Below are 20,111 nucleotides of genomic sequence, written 5' to 3'. Positions count from 1 at the left end.
TGCTTCAAGTCTAGAGACCACACTTTGAGAACAACTGATCTAGGCAAATGATCATTGAAAGATGCTGAAACTGTTAGATGAACTGTTGATAGGGAACTTTATAATCAGATTGCCATTATCTGACTCTATTGATGATTTTTCTTATTAGATCCAGTTCTCTAGAACCTTGTTACAGAAAATATGGGCGCATGGTCAACTATATTAGCAACCCCTTGAGTCAGTGCAGAAATATAACATCTCAGGCCCTACTCAGTTTACTGAATCACAATCTGTAGTTTAACCAGGTCCTCAGTGATTTGTGTGTATGTTAATATTTGAAAAGTACCACTTTAGAAAATGAGTCTGTATTAAAGCTTTTGTGCTGCACTTCATTGGGGTGTGCAGTCCCAAGGCAGCAGGATTGAGGGAGAAAGGGAAGTGAGAAAAGGAAGTGAAAGGAAACATAGAATAGGATGCACTGAGCTGACCACCAATTCACAAAATCCAGCTGGGTTGTTTGGTCATGCAAAATCTCTCCAGTGAGGTTGTATAAAACCACTGTGCCTTAGAACAACCTATTGTTAAGAGGATGGATACAAAATTGATTGCAGCCAGAGTCTCTTTTGATCTGTTTGAGCTGAATCTGAGTGCCAGTGCTCCTCTTCCTGCTACTGCAGTAAGTGTAATGGAAGCCATGCTGAAATGTGGCCCTCATTCCTGAAGAGTCTGAGACAACCAGTGGTGTTAGGAGATGAGGTGGCCACATCTCTTCCTTGAATGGCTGGCACCTGGGAGCGGGAAGGATTCGCTGGATCTGAGGAGGCACATAATGAGTCCAGTACAATCTCAGCATCACTAAGAGTAGAACAAGGAGACATTGCGTGTCTCTTGGTGAGTTGCAATAGGAACAGTGTAGTATTTACCTTCTATGAAGATTTTTAAAAACCTGCTTCTAGTCAAGCTTTTAGATCTGGGCATTATTGTGTGATTGCAGAAACACCAATGTTATGTTCAGATGAATTAATGGAAAGATGGTGCCCTGTTTAGAAGGGGTGTATTGGTGAGTTCTCAGTGTGTCGCTATTTGACAATTCAAATATTTATTAGCTACAAAATTCTGATCTGATGTTGTGACTACATGTATGGACATTACTGAACACACACACACATTTCTTTATGGGTCTTCATTATCTCTGGGAGATGTACTCACAGTGGCCATCTCCATTTGAGAGATTCAGTGCTTAAAGTTTTGATCATTTGATAGAAGATTGCCAAGAAGTCCAAGTTCCACAGGTTAGTTTTTGTACAGAATCCTGCATCCATATTTATTTAATGTGAATATCCTCTTCTGGTTGTTAATACTTTCTGTCTCTGCACAGGAGAAATTGATGGAAGGTCTTTGTCTTTCAAATCCAGGGGCACTTGTTGGGTACTTGAGGATATTGTATCCACCATTGTTTTGTTACGCTGGTAGTTTGGGAAATTCTTCACAAACCTGTGTTGGAATCCTTCGGCTGTCTCAGGATAAGGGCTGACAGCTGGTAACTTCCACATTGTTGTTTGTTTTTATTTGATAAATCCTGGCCGACTCTTTTGTGATGCCATGGAATAGCCCAACTAGGCTCCTCTCTCCATAGGATTTCCCAGGCAAGGATACTGGAGTGAGTTGCCGTTTCCTTCTGCAGGGGATCTTCCTGACCCAGGGGTCAGACCCAGGTCTCCTGCGGTGCAGACGGATTCTTTACCACTGAACCACCTGGGAACTCCTAGTTTCCACATACGCTTACTTTTTTGGGTTTTCAGACAAACTAGTTATTCACCCCAAAGGGCTCTATTTCTTACTTAAGATTGATCTGTTGGTGTAAAAATCGATTTCCAGCTTACTTTACAGTGGTAGTCAATGCTACATTTTAAGAGAAAGTATTTTGGACAAACTAAAGCATGTTGGAATTATTTTCTAAAATTATGTAAGTTCTTAGTCACTAAATTAGTAAGACTGTGGATTTTTTATTAAGATTTTTTAAAGTATTAATGTTTATTAATTTAAGCTTTTTTTTTCTTGTCATTTTTCAGAGAATCTGGGAAAAATTGCAAAGCTTATACCTTTAGTAAGGATGGGACCTTGTTTGCCTGGGGCAATGGAGAAAAGTTAGTGTTTATTTATATAACTTTTTTTGTATATGTCATGAATATAAAACATAATTGTTTTATTTGAATAACATGTATTTGGATGTCATTTATAAAGTCCATCTTTATAGTCTTGGTGCAGTTAGGTATTATCTCCAGTATAACATCCACAGAACATCTCCAAAGTTGTTAGTTTCTATTTATGTGTCACACTTGTTTGAGTTCTCTAGTTTCTTAGAATTAAAAAGGAACATATGAAAAGGGGCTATTAATTTGATGCCAAGAGTTTGTTTTAAGTAGTGCTGTAAGTTACTGGTTAGGATTTCTTGAGTTCTGCATTAATACTTAGAGAATAATTCTCTTTGCTCCTTTATCTTAGATATTTTATATTTTTGCTGTTAAATTTCTTAATAGCTGTGTTTATTGCTGTTAATTTTGTTGTAGATAACAGTATGTCATTAAGTATAAGTTATTCAGAAGTATGTTTGGTATAGTCTATATTACATAAAATAATCAGATTATAAAATTGGTCTTACAGAAAAATAAGTATTTAGATTTCAGTGTCATAATTTCACTCAGAAAACTAATCCTTTTTCATTTTCCATAGTCACTGTATTTTAATTAGCAGAACCAGGAAAAATTCCCGAATATTTATTGCTTGATTTAAAGTTATTTTAGTGTTGTTGTGTTTAACCAGATACAATAGCTTAGATTTTTAAAGGGGGAAAAAACGATTACATGAGTTTGAAAAGTGCATTTTAAATGTTTCTTACACCATGGTAATGTATTCTTGGGTCTTTCGACTATCAGGTCAAATTGGATTAAACATGATTTTTAAAAGTGCTAAAAAGATTGTGTTGAGTTAGTTGATTCACTTCTGCAACTATAAGTAGGTGGCAGGATTCACTTTTATAATTAAAAATGTTCATTAGTATTTTTTTTTAAGTTACTAAGTACAATCAACAAACTACTACTCTCAAATTATTAAGAATGTAATTATATTGGGTCTTATTCACAATATTAACAGTCTTAGTCTCAAAAGAAAGGATGCACTTTCAACTTATTTCTTTAGGTGTAACCTGTTGGGTTGTATTGTTTTTAAATCCATATTTTAGTTTGTACTATTTGAGTAATAAGTTGATAGAAATTTACTACCTGATAGGATATACCATATATCTTTTCATTGCCTATTATCTTTTCGATGTATCCTTTATTCTGATAACTTAAAGTTTATTAAGTTTATTTTCACTTTGGCTATTATCATTAATTATTTTATATGTCATATCTCCACTTTGCTTTCTGTTGAATTCAACTCAATCCTTTTAATATGTCCCCACATGTTGTGTCCATTCATCTTTTTAATAGATTTTTTTATACCTTGCCTCTAGTATTTCCTTAAGGTGTTGCAACCACAACAATACATATTGTTCCTGGGGCAAGAGAAACAGATGTAGTGTATTGATTGTAGTCTTTGCTGAGTCCATGGTTAATTAAGTCAGAAGCTATAGCTGATTTTTCCTTAAATATATGCTTATTTAAAATATACACCCTTCATTAAACTAAGAATAACTTCAAAGTTTATTAACAACAGCAAAAAACTTCATGTAATTCTAAAATATGTAATTTACAGTAAATTGTAAAGAATCTATAGTTGTAAGCATGTGTGTCTGTGTGTTTAAACAGTTTTTGCTTATCCTAACCCAGTGTTCTCAAACTTGAGTTGAACAGAGTAACTTTAAGGAATTTCTGCAGTGAGAAGGAATATCTTTTTTTTTTTTAATCCCAAGGACTATACAAGAGCAAGTCAGGCCAAACAGGTTTCAAAGCCTTGCTCTGGCATTTATCAGTAGTATGATCTTGGGCAAATCATATCACTTTTTTTTTTTTTCTAAACTTCAGTTTTACCATTTGTAAAATGGAGATGTAAATGTCTATTTTATGAGATTGTTGTGAGGAGTAAATGAGAAAATGTACATAAAATGGTTAAAACAGAACATAGTACCTAGAAAATGTTCCAAAAAATGGAAACTGCCCTTTTTTTATACAGTTATTGTCATTTTTGTCTTTATTGTATCATGATAATTCTTATAGTAGTGTCTTTTGGAGAATGCTTCTGAGATTTTAATAGACATCAAAACTCTCCTTGCTGATTTCCTCAGCTGCTGCAGTTTCCATTTACTCAAATTAAAAAGTATACTTTTTGTTTTCTCTTGAATTTGATATTCCTTTGCTTGTCTGTGGGTTTGCACCGTGTTCACTCAAAAGCCTGTTACTTCCTTTTTGGCTAAAGGTGGTAGCATCTATTGTGTCTTCCTGAAAATTCTATTTTAATTCCCAGCAGCAGCCTTAAATAGGGGCCTTTTGGTAAAACACACTTTTTTATGTTAGAGTATTTATTGGGTATTTTCTAGAACTAACTGAAAATTGATCTTTATGAAAAATGAACACTTCAGAGTGATCTGTATTTAAAAAGAAGTATGAATGTTTTGGATAGTGTTGACTATTGTGAAACAGTATTTCATTGCTGAAGTAATTTCTTTTGAAACCAGAATAAATGTTATCAATGTCACTAACAAGGGACTGCTGCACTCCTTCGACCTTCCAAAGGCAGTTGGCCTTGAGTTCTCGCCAAAAAGCACTATCCTGGCGACATGGCAGCCTTACACTAGTAAGTATATTCCAATTGTAAAAACACTCTGATAGGACCAATGCAGTTCAGTGGAGGGGGGGAGAGAAGATTTATAACCTTATAAGAAAGTAATTAATCTTTATAATACTAAGCAGTGTTTAAGAATGTTTTTAATCAACAACAAATCTTGCATTCCCCAATTACAGTGTACTTTAAATGATTTCAGGTTAGAAGATTTGTCATGAGATAGAGGAAAAGAAAAAGCTCAAGGGAAAATTTATAAAGTAAATAATCACTGGATAAAGAAGATCTCAAAAATTAAGAATAATAATGAACTTTAAAATAAAAAAATGTTTTATATAAGCATAAATGAAAGAGGAAGTACAGTAGACACATCATCTAAGAAATATGGATGGTATGACAGAGTAGGAAATGGTGTGCCATTTTCTGGCACAATTCAAGATCTAATATATTTTATATGAGCATTTTATGTGACTGCTTCGTAGATGAGTAATAAAATATTGGGCACTGGTATGGAGCTTATTTTAAAAAGCATTCTGTAATAATGTGGATATTGTTGAATAAATATATGTTAGTAGTTCATTATTGGCTTATAAACCTTCTGAGTTTGTTCTTCCAAGAGGCATGGACTGTAATGAATCTTTGTTTTCCAAGTAAGTAAAATAGAGTTGGAGAATCAGTTGAGAACTGTGAGTGGTTTTCTGTGACTTTTTTTCCTGTGTGTGACTTATAGACACAGCTTTTTTAATAAGACAATTTAATCTGTTTAGCAGCAAACCACATCAGACTTAACAAACAAGAAATCTCCTAAGTATTTTTAAAAACTGTAGTAATGGACTCATTTCAGAAATACTGAACTTCTCAAACAGCTGTCATATCATCATGGCTTTAGGAATGGATGATTAAATCTATAATTTAAGTTAGAGGGGAAAGTTGATTTAAAGCATCTCTTACCTGATCTTTATAATCTTGTTGAAATTTTTTCTAAGAATGAAATCTTTTTACTGGTGTTAGGAGACAGTTACTGCAAAAGAAATTTTATTTTTATAGCAGCTTCTAAAGATGATACAGCTGGGATACCCAACCTGCAACTTTATGATATGAAAACTGGAACATGTTTGAAGTCCTTCATTCAGAAAAAAATGCAAAATTGGTAAATAAGTGCCTTAAAATACTAGTTATTTTTTAATATTTTAAATATCTTTGTTGTATATTGTTTGTTTCTCTGGTATAATTTAGAATATAACTTGTCAGATCAAAATCTAGATCTTTAAGGATTTTGTATGTGGAAATGTAATAGAGTAAGAACTTGATCTTTGTTTGTAAGTATCCTTCCTTAAATGGTAAACAATATCATAAACTTTAATATCTTATAGTTAATATTCTTGCTCTTCATTTTAGGTGTCCTTCCTGGTCAGAAGATGAAACACTTTGTGCCCGAAATGTTAACAATGAAGTTCACTTTTTTGAAAACAACAACTTTAGTATGGAAAGATTTATGAAATAATTTTATTATTTACTATAAATATGTATAGTTTTTATTGCCTTATATGGCATCATATGGTTCTCCTAAATACTGTTTTTATATTAGCAGTTGCTGTTATAGGAATTCATTTGAGTAACTCAAGTCTAAATGCTAGTAAAATGTTATAACACAAAGATACTATTTTATAATAAATTTTTACTATCTAATTACTACTAAATTAATATGTTTGAATAGCTCTCACTGAGTTTAGTTGCTATTGAAATTCTGTGATACGAATTTTTAAAATATTGTGTAGAATTTCAAACACAAAAGTAGATACCTAGTCCCAATAATCATCAGCCTATTGCCAATCCTTCTTCATCCAGGCATCTATTCACCTACCATCTCTTTTACTCTGCTTAAACAAATCATACACATCATATAATTTTACCTGTAAATATTTCAGTAAGGTAGTCATAATACTGTTATCACAGATTATGAAATATCTAGTCAGTTTCAAATTTCTAATAATTGCAAACGTAGGTTTTCTAAAACTCAAGATCTAGATAAGGTCTTTCATGTTACAATTGACATATAAATACTTAAATATAGATTTCCTCTCTATTCTTTTTTTTCCCCTTGCAGTTTATTATTTTAGAAACAAGGTTACTTGTATTATATATCTTCACAGAGTTTAAGTTTTGCTCTTGTATCCTATTCTGTAATTTACCATATTCATCTGTTTCCTGTAAATAGCTATTTGAATCTAGAGTTGGTCAGTTTCAGGTTCTTTTTGGGAGAGATGAGGGCAAGACTACATCATCATAAGTCAGTATTATTTTTATCAAGAAGCACCTAATATCTCATTGTCTTTAATTTTGTATAGTTAATTGGCATTAATATTCAGTGCCTTGATCCATTATTTCATGAGTGGTTAGAAATTGCTAATATTAAAGTTTCCCTCCTTCTCATCTCATTTATTAATTTATACTACCACTATAAAGAGAATTCCCCTTTCTACTATTTGGTTATCTAGTGGTACTTTTTATATCAGAAAGGCAAGATAAATATTCTTTTCTTTTATCACTTTTAACAAAATTAATCCTTTCACTAGCAACTAGATCCCTTAGACAAGTTAGCCTCCCCCCAACCTAATGAACGTATATGATTAATCCATTTAAAAAATTATTCTTATTAACGCTTAAATTGTCCTGTCATTGGTCTTTAATGACTTCTTTGCTGTATGGTGGAACAAGTCATTCTGGGGTTATCTTGTATATTTCTTTCTATATACCTACTGCTGCTGCTGCTGCTGCTGCTAAGTCGCTTCAGTCGTGTCCGACTCTGTGCGACATCAGAGACGGCAGCCCACCAGGCTCCTCCGTCCCTGGGATTCTCCAGGCAAGAACACTAGAGTGGGTTGCCATTTCTTTCTCCAATACATTTAAGTGAAAAGTGAAAGTGAAGTCGCTCAGTCGTGTCTGACTCTTCGTGAGCCCATGGACTGAGGCCTACCAGGCTCCTCCGTCCATGGGATTTTCCAGGCAAGAGTACTGGAGTGGGATGCCATTGCCTTCTCTGCTATATACCTATAATCAGCCAATTCTCTAGTACACTTTGCTCTCTTTTGGTGGAAAATGGTATTTAGAGACTATAGTCTGGGTGTAGAGGATTCTCTTTGCTACTGTGTTGATTGATCATTGTTTCTATTCCTTTTTTTCTTCTTTCTTATCTTTCATATGTATTGTTTTTTGCTGACACTGAGAATCTGGTTCTCTGGGCTACCAGGGGTGATAGTTTGAGAATAGCACATCCACATAATTATTCATTTGCTTTGTTCTACTCGACCACATAATGTTCTTAGAATAGCAGTACCAGCAATATAACACCCGTAACATGATTACTGAAAAATACTTTAAAGAAGAAATTTTGCAGCTCCTTTGTCCTTAGAGCAGTCTGGTGACTGAACACTTTTCAGTACAGACAGTCCCCGACTTGGAATAGTTTGACTTATCTTTTTTGACTTTATAATACAATGAAAGTGATATATATTCAGTAGAAATTGTACTTTGAGTGTTGATCTTTCCCTGGGCTAGAAATATGTGGTATGATACATGATGTTGGGCAGCAGCAGTGAGCCACAGCTCCCAGTCAGCCAGGTGATCACAAGGGTCAACAACTGATACACTTACAGCTATTCTGGACTCTTACAGCCATTATGTTTTTCATTTTTAGTTCAGTATTCAATGGATTACATGAGATATCCAACATTTTATTATAAAATCAGCATTGTGTTTAATGATTTTGCTCAACTATAGACTAACATTAAGTGTTCTGAGCACATTTAGGGTAGTCTAACGTAAGTGAGGAGAAGGCAATGGCACCCCATTCCAGTACTCTTGCCTGGAAAATCCCATGGACAGAGGGGCCTGGTAGGCTACAGTCCATGGGGTCGCTAAGAGTCGGACACGACTGAGCGACTTCACTTTCACTTTTCCCTTTCATGCACTGGAGAAGGAAACGGCAACCCACTCCAGTATTCTTGCCTGGAGAATCCCAGGGACGGTGGAGCCTGGTGGGCTGCCGTCTATAGGGTCGCACAGAGTCGGACACGACTGAAGCGACTTAGCAGCAGCAGCAGCAGCAGCAACGTAAGTGATGATGTTTAGTACATCAGGTGTATTAAATGCATTTTCAGCTTATGATATTTCCAACTTAAAATGGGTTTATCAGGACATAACCATATTGTAAGTTGAGAAAGTAGAATGGGAATTAGAAACAGTTCACATTTACCAGAAATGGTGTGCAGTCTCATTTTGATACCATCCACACAGTCATTTAGCTGTACCCTTCAATTTCCTGCTTTTGAGACTTAATCTGCTCCCACTGATTTGGGGTTAGCTTGCTTACTTATCTTACTTGCCACTTCACGAGCATGCTGAAAGGAGGGGGCTGCCAGTTTAACTGCTGGATATGCTACTTTTGAACAGCTATTGATCTCTATATTTGAACAAAGGAAGAGTAATAGCTCTTGATCCCATTGACTGTGAGAAGCAGTAGTGTTGATAACATGGTTTCTTACTGCCTGGCACAGAGTAATCATTCAACAAATATCCAGCCATTGTTATTGTTACTGTTGTTGTGATTATCATTGTTATGGATCTGTGTATCATGTTAGTTATGGAATTTTCATATCCACATTCTACAGTAGCAAGCTAGAGTCATCTTTCCCATCAGATGGGCTCTAAGATGACATTAGTTCAGAGGTTTAAGGGAAGAGAACTGATAGCTATTTAATACCTACTTTGTGCCTGGCACTGTGTACTAGGAATTAAGTATGTGATTCTCTTACTTGGCGAAGGTCACACAGTTAGTAGTGACTGAGTAGGAATTCAAGCATAGGTCTATCTTGCTCTCACCCCATGCTTTTTCTACTACGTAGCTCTGCCTTGCCTACATGAGACTACATTTTGTGTATAATTACGTTAGCCTTTTATAATGTATTCAGAATTTGACACATATCTGTTAACTTTCGCTCATTAACCTAACACTATTTACTTTTTTTTTTAGACACAATTGCAAATAAATTGCATTTGAAAAAAATTAATGATTTTGTGTTATCACCTGGACCCCAACCGTACAAGGTAATTGCTAATGTTTTTTGTTTGTTCATGTGGAATGGTATGAGATTAAACCTTTTCCTAGTTTTTGGTGACTTTAAAGACGTGTCCATCTTAGTTTATATGCTTCAGAAAATTAAGTATTTATTTATGTCTGTGTATCTTAGGTGGCTGTCTATGTTCCAGGAAGTAAGGGTGCACCTTCATTTGTTAGATTATATCAGTACCCCAACTTTGATGAACCTCATGCAGCTTTAGCCAATAAAAGTTTCTTTAAGGCTGATAAGGTCACAATGCTATGGAATAAAAAAGGTATGATAAATATATTTTTATCTCCCATTTTGTTTATCAAGCATTAATTTAGACATATTCATGTGTGTATAGAAAAAGGAAAAATTATGAGTGCTTATTTATTGAAAATTTACATGTGGTCTGTTACACTTTTTAATGCTTTTCTTATCAACATTAGGTTAATTTATGTTTTAAACCTAATTAAAGTTTTTATCCTTTTAGCTACTGCTGTGTTGGTAATAGCTAGTACGGATGTTGACAAGACAGGAGCTTCCTACTATGGGGAACAGACGCTGCACTACATTGCAACAAATGGAGAAAGTGCTGTGGTGCAATTACGTGAGTGTTCCAGCAGTCTTCCTTTGGTAGATCGATGATAGTTAAAAATACTGTGCCATAAAAATGTTATCATCTAAGTTTTTTTTTTCAGTTGTGTCAGGTCTTAGCTGCGGCACACAGACTCTCTAATTGTGGCTCACAGGCTCAGTAGTTGGGCACATGGGCTTAGTTGCTCCACAGCATGTGTGATCTTAGTTCCCTGACCAGGAATTGAACCCACTTTCCCTGCATTGCAAGGCAGATTCTTAACCACTGGACCACCAGGGCAGTCCACATCTAAGTTGCTGATCAAGTGATAGAACTCACATATTTTAACAACCTTTAAGATAAAATTTATCTTCATTAAGGAATTTAACTCATCCCTAAACATACTCTATTTTGACAGAATCCAATTAGTTAATTTAGTTTTGCTGCAAGTTGAGTAGGGAACTTGCTGAGTGAAGTAATTCCACTGTATTAGCTCTTTGGGAGCTTATTTAACTAACTATGACAGCAAGTTGATCTAGTGGGTTTAGCATCATCTTCAAAACTGAAGATTGTTAACCACTTCGTACTTTGTTTCAAGGAGCTAAGGTAACTTAATAGTTTTAAATTCCTGCAACTCAGTAATCTTTTATTTTGAATTGAACATGTAAGGGTAAGGTAAACTTTCCTTTAAAAAAGTATGTGTTCCCATTGAAGTCAGGAACAAAACAAGGATGACTTCCCCCCCCCCCCCCACTTTCTACTATTATTGAACATTCTGAAAGACTTAGTCAGTGTTCCTGATCAAAAGAATAAGTATACAGTTTTGAAAGGTGAAAACCAAATCACCTCAGCTCATACAGATTGTCACAGTACAAACAGCATCCTCTTATAAAACATAATGGAAGGAAAGAGTCCATATATGGCAGCAAAAAAACAAGAAATATATAGGGCTGATGGGGAGAAAACTAAAACTAATGAAGGATCACTCATTATTAGAGAAATGCAAATCAAAACCACAATGAGGTACCATTTCACACCAGTCAGAATGGCTGCTATCCAAAAGTCTACAAGCAATAAATGCTGGAGAGGGTGTGGAGAAAAGGGAACCCTCTTACACTGTTAGTGGGAATGCAAACTAGTACAGCCACTATGGAGAAGAGTGTGGAGATTCCTTAAAAAACTGGGAATAGAACTGCCATATGACCCAGCAATCCCACTGCTGGGCATACACACCGAGGAAACCAGAATTGAAAGAGACGCGTGTACCCCAATGTTCATCGCAGCACTGTTTACAATAGCCAGGACATGGAAGCAACCTAGATGTCCATCAGCAGACAAATGGATAAGGAAGCTGTGGTACATATACACAATGGAATATTACTCAGCCATTAAAAAGAATACATTTGAATCAGTTCTATTGAGATGGATGAAACTGGAGCCCATTATACAGAGTGAAGTAAGCCAGAAAGAAAAACACCAATACAGTATACTAATGCATATATATGGAATTTGAAAGATGGTAACGATAACCCTATATGCGAGACAGAATAAGAGACACAGATGCATAGAAGTCTTATGGACTCTGAGGGAGAAGGTGAGGGTGGGATGTTCTGAGAGAATAGCATTGAAACATGTATATTATCATATGTGAAACAGAGCACCAATTCAGGTTCGATGCATGAGACAAATGCTCAGGGCTGGGGCAATGGGATGACCCAGAGGGATGGGATGGGGAGGGAGGTGGGAGGGGGGTCCAGGAAGGGGAACACATGTAAACCCATGGCTGATTCATGTCAATGTATGGCAAAAACCACTACAATATTGTAAAGTAATTAGCCCCCAACTAAAATAAATAAATTTATTTAAAAAAAAAATAAAACTAATGAAGGGCAAACTAACCTTTCGTAAGAATTTTACAAAGATGTCATTTCTCTCCAAACTGATCTAAAAATTAAATTAGAATTCCAGTAGATTTTCTTTTTTTATAACTAGATAAGCTCATTCCAAAGTTGATATCAAAAAGTAAACATGCAAGAATGGTTTGAAAACTTTGTAAAAAAAAAAAAAGAGTAAGGAAAGAGGGATTCTGATACTATTAAGATGTAAGGCAATTGTGATGAAGACAGTTTGGTTCTGTGTTATGGATAGGCAGATAAATCAGTGGAAAACAACAGGATTCAGAAATGGATCCATACTTCTGTAGCCATTGACTTATAATAAAGTCAGCATTTTATCATGGGAGAAAATACTGCTCTTTTAATATATGGTTTGGGGACAGTTGGCTATTTGTAACAAAAAGTTTTTGCTGTTGTTTACCAAAATAAGTTCTGGCTAGGCCAAAAAATTATGTCTAAAACTACAGAACTATAACAAAATGCGGGAGAATTTTCTTCTAATCTTAAAGTAGAGTAAGACTTTCTAAACAGGACAGAAGTCATATGGGGAAAGGGATAAATTTGAATATATGAAATTATAGATTTCTACATTGGGGGGAGAAAAGAGTCCATAAATGAAGCAAAACAAACAATAAATTAAGGAAAATATTTTTAGAAAAGGGATGAGTATGAGAAAAGATGAATTTTGATAGTATATTAAGTATAACAAAGAATAATAGGAAAGAAAAATAGGTATAGGACAGTAAAAAATAGTCCACAGGACTATTATAGGACACTAAAAAAAGAAATAAGATTATGTATAAGTGTATTAAAAGGTGCTTAGCTTATAATAGGAGAAGGCAATGGCACCCCACTCCAGTACTCTTGCCTGGAAAATCCCATGGACAGAGGAGCCTGGTAGGCTACAGTCCATGGGGTTGCTAAGAGTCGGACACGACTGAGCGATTTCACTTTCACTTTTCCCTTTCATGCACTGGAGAAGGAAACGGCAACCCACTCCAGTATTCTTGCCTGGAGAATCCCGAGGACTGTGGAGCCTTGTGGGCTGCCGTCTATGGGGTCGCACAGAGTCGGACACGACTGAAGTGACTTAGCAGCAGCTTATAATAAAGGAAAACAAGACAGTTTTTCACTTAGTTGGCAAAGATAAAAATATGAAACAGTGAGTGAGAGTGAGGGGAAAGTCTTTGCTATCAAAAATTATTGGTAGTGTAAATTGGTGCAACTTCTTTAAAGGGCATTTCAGTGTACATTATCAAGTAAATTTATATGTCCTTTGGCCAGGCAGTTTCTCTCCTACAGGTGTTATTTGTGTACATTTACACAAATGGAAAGTAAATAGCAGGGTTTGTAATGGAGCACAGTGCAACTGAATGAGGCAGAGCTCAATGTGCTTTCATGGAAAAATTTCCAAGATAAGAGTATTAAATGAAACAAGAAAGGTTTAAAACCTTTGTGTGTGTGTGTGTGTGTGTGTGTGTGCATTTATGTATTTAAGAGAGAGACGATTAATTTCAACAAAAATATTCTGAAATAATATGCAGGAAATATGATAGAGGATTGGTGGTCTTTATGTTATTGTTGTTTAGTCTCTAAGTTTTGTCTGACTCTTTTGTGACCTCACGGACTGTAGCATGCTAGGCTCCTCTGTCAATGGGATTTTCTAGGCAAGAATACTGGAGTGGTTCAATGCATGATACAGGGTGCTCGGGGCTGGTGCACTGGGATGACTCGGAGGGATGGGGTGGGGAGGGAGGTGGGAAGGGAGTTCTGGAAGGGGAACACATGTACACCCATGGTGGATTCATGTTAATGTATGACAAAACCAATACCATATTGTAAAGTTAAAAAATAGATAAATAAACTAATTAAAAAAAATAATAATAAAAACAAAAAAAAAGATCTAAAAAAAAAAAAGAATATTGGAGTGGGTTGCCATTTCCTTCTCCAGGGGCTCTTCCTGACCCAGGGATGGAACCCACATCTCCCGAATTGGCAGGCAAGTTCTTTACCACTGAACCACCAGAGGGGCTTATTTTTGTGGCATGTCTTTTTATATAGTTTGTTTTTATTGCTATATACATATATTGCCTCTTTCAAGGAAAACTATCAGTAGTTTAATAATAATAATGATAATAATAACTGATGCTTCTATGAGTCCACATTGCCAAAATGTTTAAAAGAAATTGAGATTTATTAGGGGTTCTTAAATAAATTTATAATTATACATTAATTCCCACAGTATGTCATGCAAAAATCTTAATTTTATCATACTGTGAAAGTTTTGGATTTTTCTTATTGACTTGTTTATGAGTATTGTATGATTATAACTTGTGCTACTAAATATTATATTCCTATATATAATTCTTTATCACTAACAAATTTATCTTCTTTTTCTAGCAAAAAACGGCCCCATTTATGATGTGGTTTGGAATTCTAGTTCTACTGAGTTTTGTGCTGTGTACGGTTTCATGCCTGCCAAAGCGACAGTTTTCAACCTGAAGTGTGATCCCGTGTTTGACTTTGGAACTGGCCCTCGTAATGCGGCCTACTACAGCCCTCATGGACATATATTAGTACTAGCTGGATTTGGGAATCTGAGGGGACAAATGGAAGTGTGGGATGTTAAAAAGTACAAACTTATCTCTAAACCAGTGGCCTCTGATTCTACCTATTTTGCTTGGTGCCCAGATGGTGAGCATATTTTAACAGCCACGTGTGCTCCACGGTTACGTGTTAATAATGGGTATAAGATTTGGCATTATACGGGCTCTGTCTTGCACAAGTATGATGTACCATCAAATGCAGAATTATGGCAGGTTTCTTGGCAGCCATTCTTAGATGGAATATTTCCAGAAAAAGCAATAACTTACCAAGTAGTTCCAAGTGATGTGCCTAGTGAAGAACCTAAAGTTGCAACAGCTTATAGACCCCCAGCTTTAAGAAATAAACCAGTCACCAATTCCAAACTGGTAAGTGGAGTTTTACTACTTTGGTAGGAAAAGGTTTTTCAGTGTAGAATTCCTAGATCTTTTTTTTAATTTATTTATTAATTTTTATCAGAGTATAGTTGTACAATGTTGTATTAGTTTTTGCTGTACAGCAAAGTGAATCAGCTATATGTATACATATATCCCCTCTTTTTTAGGCTTCCTTCCCATTTAGGTCACCACAGAGCACTGAGTAGAGTTCCCTGTGCTGTACAGTAGGTTCTCATTTGTTATCTATTTAATACATAGTATCAGTAGTGTATATATGTCAAAGCTAATCTCCCAATTCATCCCTCCCCTTCTTCCCCCCTGGTATCCATACATCCATTTTTTACGCCCTAGATCTTTTTCTCATGCACGTTCTTGTGTTACTTGGTATCTGATTAAAAGATATAAACTCTAGGGTAGAAATTGTGGAGGACCTGCTGCTGAAGATGGTGAAAGGTTGTTAACTTAACAAAGTAATTAATGTAAAATCTTGGGAAAGATGAGTGGGTGTGATTTACTGGCTGTAGAGTGTGGGCTAAAATTCAAATGCCTGTCAAGCTAGGCTGGTAGTGTGAGGCAATGGTGAGTGGGGGGCAGGGGTGAAAGAGAGAGAACATTCCCTCTTTAAAGGCCATAGCAACTGCACAACAGTAGCCGTTTGTTTCCACAGGAGATTTTTAGGCCCAGTTTGCCAAAATGTTTGATTTTTCAAGACAAAACAAGTCTGGATGCTTGTATGAAATGCCTCAATTTTTTTAAGACACTGCTGATCAAACAAAACATACTTGTCCTTGGACCATTAGGTCCTTACCTCTGTTGCAAAATTGTGGTTCGAGTATTGGTCAGATTCTGATCACCTATAAAATGTTTCAGAGCTCAGGAGAGAGCATTTATTAATGACATGAGTTTCTGTGATGATGTTGAGGAATAAAGTTACTCTAAGCATGAACAACAAAATTACTGGTATTAACAGAAAGATGCTTCCCAGGTGGCTCAGTGGTAAAGAATCTGCCTGCCAATGCAGGAGACTCAGGAGACACAGGGTCGATCCCTGAATCAGGAAGATTCCCTGGGGGAAGAAATGGCAACTTACAGCAGTATTCTTGCCTGGGTAATCCCATGGACAGAGGAGCCTGGCAGGTTGCAGTCTGTAGGGTCAAAAAGAGTTGGACACGACTTAGCGACTGAGCACAAGCACAAGACCATACATTAGGTGTGTATTAGGACTGTTCCAAGTAAATGGAAATACAGTCACTAAATGATTAGGCACTCAGGGAAGTAGATACTTTTTCAAAGAATAAATATTTCTGTGCTTCCCTTATGCCACTTATGTGCTGTGCTGTGCTTAGTCGCTCAGTCGTGTCCAACTCTTTGCCACCCTGTGGAATGAAGTCCGCCAGGCTCCTTTGTGCCACTTATAACCTTCTCAAAAACAAAAAGAACAATCCTTCCTCCTCCACAAAATGTAGCATTTTGACTTCATTGAAATATTCTGTTTAAACATTTTTGTTGCATTGTTATTTAGTAAAAATACATAGAAACATATGACAAATTAAGCCCTATTTACTATTTTTGTCTTTAGATTTTTTGAAAAGGATATATTAGTCTTAGAATTTGTTCTCTCTCAGTTGAAACTTTTCTTACACAAAATTAAAAAAAAGAAGTGACCTCAACCCATCCTGCTTTCTAAATCTGTGCAAGTTAGCACAAGAGAAAGAAATTCTGAATTATTAATAGTATATATTTTTGTTCTCTGAGTCATAAAACTAATTTGTTTTGGTCAGTGGAGGGAGAAAAATTAAAATAGAAAGAATATACTTTGAAAATAGTGGGAAAAAACTATGTACTGCTAAGTCACTACAGTTGTGTCTGACTCTGTGCGACCCCATAGACGGCAGCCCACCAGGCTCCCCCGTCCCTGGGATTCTCCAGGCAAGAATACTGGAGTGGGTTGCCATTTCCTTCTCCAGTGCATGAAAGGGAAAAGTGAAAGTGAAGTCGCTCAGTCGTGTCTGACTCCTAGTGACCCCATGGACTGTAGCCTACCAGGCTCCTCCGTCTATGGGATTTTCCAGGCAAGAGTACTGGAGTGAGGTGCCATTGCCAATTTTTGACAGTTAAGATTTCCACTAAATTTTTGCTTTTGTATATAACCTGGGGATTATGTGACCCTATTACATCATTTTAGTTGAAGGAGCTACATGCCTATGAATGAGAAATTTTTGTATGTATTTAATTCTTCTGGAATTAAATAAAGAGCTAAATGGCAAAGAAAATATTGTTAAGAAATTACTAGAAACAAAGATAGCCTAGTTGATAATTTCACAAAGAAAGAGGGTTACATAGAAGAAGGAGGAAAAAATATGTTTGGATTCTTCCCCCTGAATAAGTAAAAAAATTTCTGTATTAATTAAAGAAGTATTTCTTGGCTTTCAGAAAACCTTCACTTTTATAACGTTTTCATCAAAATGATGTTAGAGTTAATGTTACTGAAGAAACAAGTTTTATTAGTAAGAATGAAATTGCTGAGTATGGATAGTTTAAGAGACAGCATTCAGATTATAGCAAAGTTGAGTAGACACATACTAAAGCCAGAAAAGCTTGTGATCCATAATAACTGTGTGGATATTTTTCAACTAAAATGAAATTCTGTCTGGCTACATGATGCTCATAGGGTGAAAGAGACTTCATCCTTATATCTTAACTATCATTATGAGCAGTGGATATAAAAAAAGTGAAAGGCTTGCTGTGCAAATTTGTCTCTTCTACAAATAAGGATTCTCATATATTCAGTTGCTTCAAGTAGGGTAGGTTCACACATAGAACTTTGATGCTTTCTATAGTTAGTGCAACTGCTAAGATAAAAATCACCTTATGGTTTTTTGTTATTACACTGTATCTTAAATGTTTGATCCCTGCCCATTTGATTATGGCAGTTGTAAGTACAATACAGCTCTGAGATCTAGTACTCAAAAAACTTCATGGAGATCTGGTCCTTTTGATGTGCTGAGTATGGATAGTTTAAGAGACAGTTAGCATTCAGATTATAGCAAAGTTGAAAGAAATCAATAAGTAGATGAATCTGATAAGAAGTTGAGTACTGTTATTTATACTACGTGTTGCCTGAAACTACTCTGGTGTTACTTTTTTTTTTCCCCCCTCTTCATTGGAACATAATTTACCTATAAAACTGTAAGATATTTAAAGGGTGTTAATTTAAAGGGTGTTGAGAGCTGTACAGTTATGCAATACAGTGTTATCAAGTATAGTCATCATGTTTTACATTAAATCCTTCTTGATCCTACATGTAATTCACCCTCTTATTGAATGTAGTTAATTATAGAAATACCTGATGATGAAAATGATTGCTTGTTTTCATTGTATAGTCTGACAAGTTGTTTAGATTTTTAAAGACTTCATTATGTTAGCTGGATTTATAATTATGTAATTTATTTACCCCTTCCTATTTGATTTGTTTTCTTACTGTTGGTTTTTTTTTCCCATTTATCTTCTAACCTCTGATTTTGCAAGTAAAGATCTATCAATTGACTCTTTGTGCAAAGAAAATAATTGAGGCAACTGGATTTCTTTTGGCAGTAGTCAGATCCAAAAGGACCACAGAAGAAGCTATTGTTAGTATCTAATTTTATAAAAATCATGTGTCAGTGGTAGTACTAAGAAAAATGCCATTGTTTAAACAAAAATAAAGTGAATTTTGCTGGCTCTTATATAATTGAAAGATATCGTATATCAACTAATAGGAAGATCCTAATTAAATCCATCCTGACCATCGACGTATACCTGCCACAAGAGTTTTGAAATATTCTTTGTCAGTGAACTTAAGATAAATTTGATAAAATAAATTTGTCGTGTACTAGCAAAATTGTATAATTTGTTGTATATGTTTTTAAAAACAGAGACTCCATTTCAAAATCATTTGTCTTTTCCATAGCATGAAGAAGAACCACCTCAGAATATGAAACCACAACCAGGAAATGAGAAGCCATTATCAAAAACAGCCCTTAAAAATCAAAGGAAGCATGAGGCTAAGAAAGCTGCAAAGCAGGTACTTGGGACACCTATCTTTTCAAACCAAAACAGACCAAACCAGTTAAATTAGCTCTATGCCTTAAAGTTTTAAGAATTGTAGCCCTAAAAACTTGACTGTTAGGTTATAAAATGTAGTTGGAGTTAGACATAAGTAGCCAAAATGTCTCTTTTGTGTTTACCTATGAATTTCTCAGTAGTCCTGAATGTGTAACGTGGGACTGAGGGAACTGGAACTGACCTTAAAACCTGAAACCCTAGTGGGATTATGGAGTGTGTTACTTGCAACAGACTGTTTTGGAGGAGCCTGTGTGAAGTGGTATAGTTTGCTTTCTTAAACCATGTATTTAGGAGAGACCAGAAATTACACGATTATAAAGCCATTCTGTCACTCAGTGGATTGCTACAGGAAATTGTTCAACTAGAAATCTAAATACCAGAAGTATCCAAACAGTGGAATTGTTATAAAATAACTTTTTATATACTTCATAGTTGAAAAACCACACCAGCCTAACAATTGACAAGTAAATAGTGATGGCTTCTGGCTTATGGTTGTAGTGAGACCCCCTGGGCTAGAAACATGTGGTTAGTAAAGTCGTGGTAATCATGTTTTTGAGGTTCAGACAATTTGGTCTTGCCTATTAATGCTTAGATTTTGACAGTTCTAGATTACTTGGGTGTTTTGGTAGGCAGTTACTATTTTAAGGTACAGAATTTCTTTCATCTTCAGTCACTCAGTCGTGTCCGACTCTGT

General features: G+C 35.6%; 1 protein-coding gene across 6 annotated transcripts in view; it reads left to right on the top strand.

Moving 5' to 3' along the window:
• EIF2A (eukaryotic translation initiation factor 2A) overlaps positions 1–20,111 on the top strand; it is a 43,516-nt gene that overhangs the window by 11,100 nt on the left and 12,305 nt on the right. For 3 of the 6 annotated variants that reach the window (XR_014076617.1, XM_081569449.1, XM_081569448.1), the window contains exons 4-12: positions 2,052–2,126; positions 4,655–4,773; positions 5,806–5,908; positions 6,157–6,239; positions 9,791–9,864; positions 10,008–10,152; positions 10,354–10,470; positions 14,733–15,304; positions 19,263–19,376. Coding sequence is in view for 5 of the 6 variants with exons in the window: in XM_081569449.1 (XP_081425575.1) it covers positions 2,052–2,126; positions 4,655–4,773; positions 5,806–5,908; positions 6,157–6,239; positions 9,791–9,864; positions 10,008–10,152; positions 10,354–10,470; positions 14,733–15,304; positions 19,263–19,376 (1,402 nt within the window). In the remaining variant the exon portion in view is untranslated. Of the gene's footprint in view, positions 1–2,051; positions 2,127–4,654; positions 4,774–5,805; positions 5,909–6,156; positions 6,240–9,790; positions 9,865–10,005; positions 10,153–10,353; positions 10,471–14,732; positions 15,305–19,262; positions 19,377–20,111 lie in introns of those variants that run through there. The other 3 variants (XM_081569447.1, XM_081569450.1, XM_081569451.1) reach the window with 2 other exon arrangements.

This window comes from Giraffa tippelskirchi, chromosome 2 (genome assembly GCF_054371585.1).
Source record: "Giraffa tippelskirchi isolate mGirTip1 chromosome 2, T2T-mGirTip1v1.2.pri, whole genome shotgun sequence".
NCBI lineage: Eukaryota > Metazoa > Chordata > Mammalia > Artiodactyla > Giraffidae > Giraffa > Giraffa tippelskirchi.
Note: the sequence above shows the minus strand (reverse complement) of the source record. Positions and strands in the feature narration are given on the sequence as shown.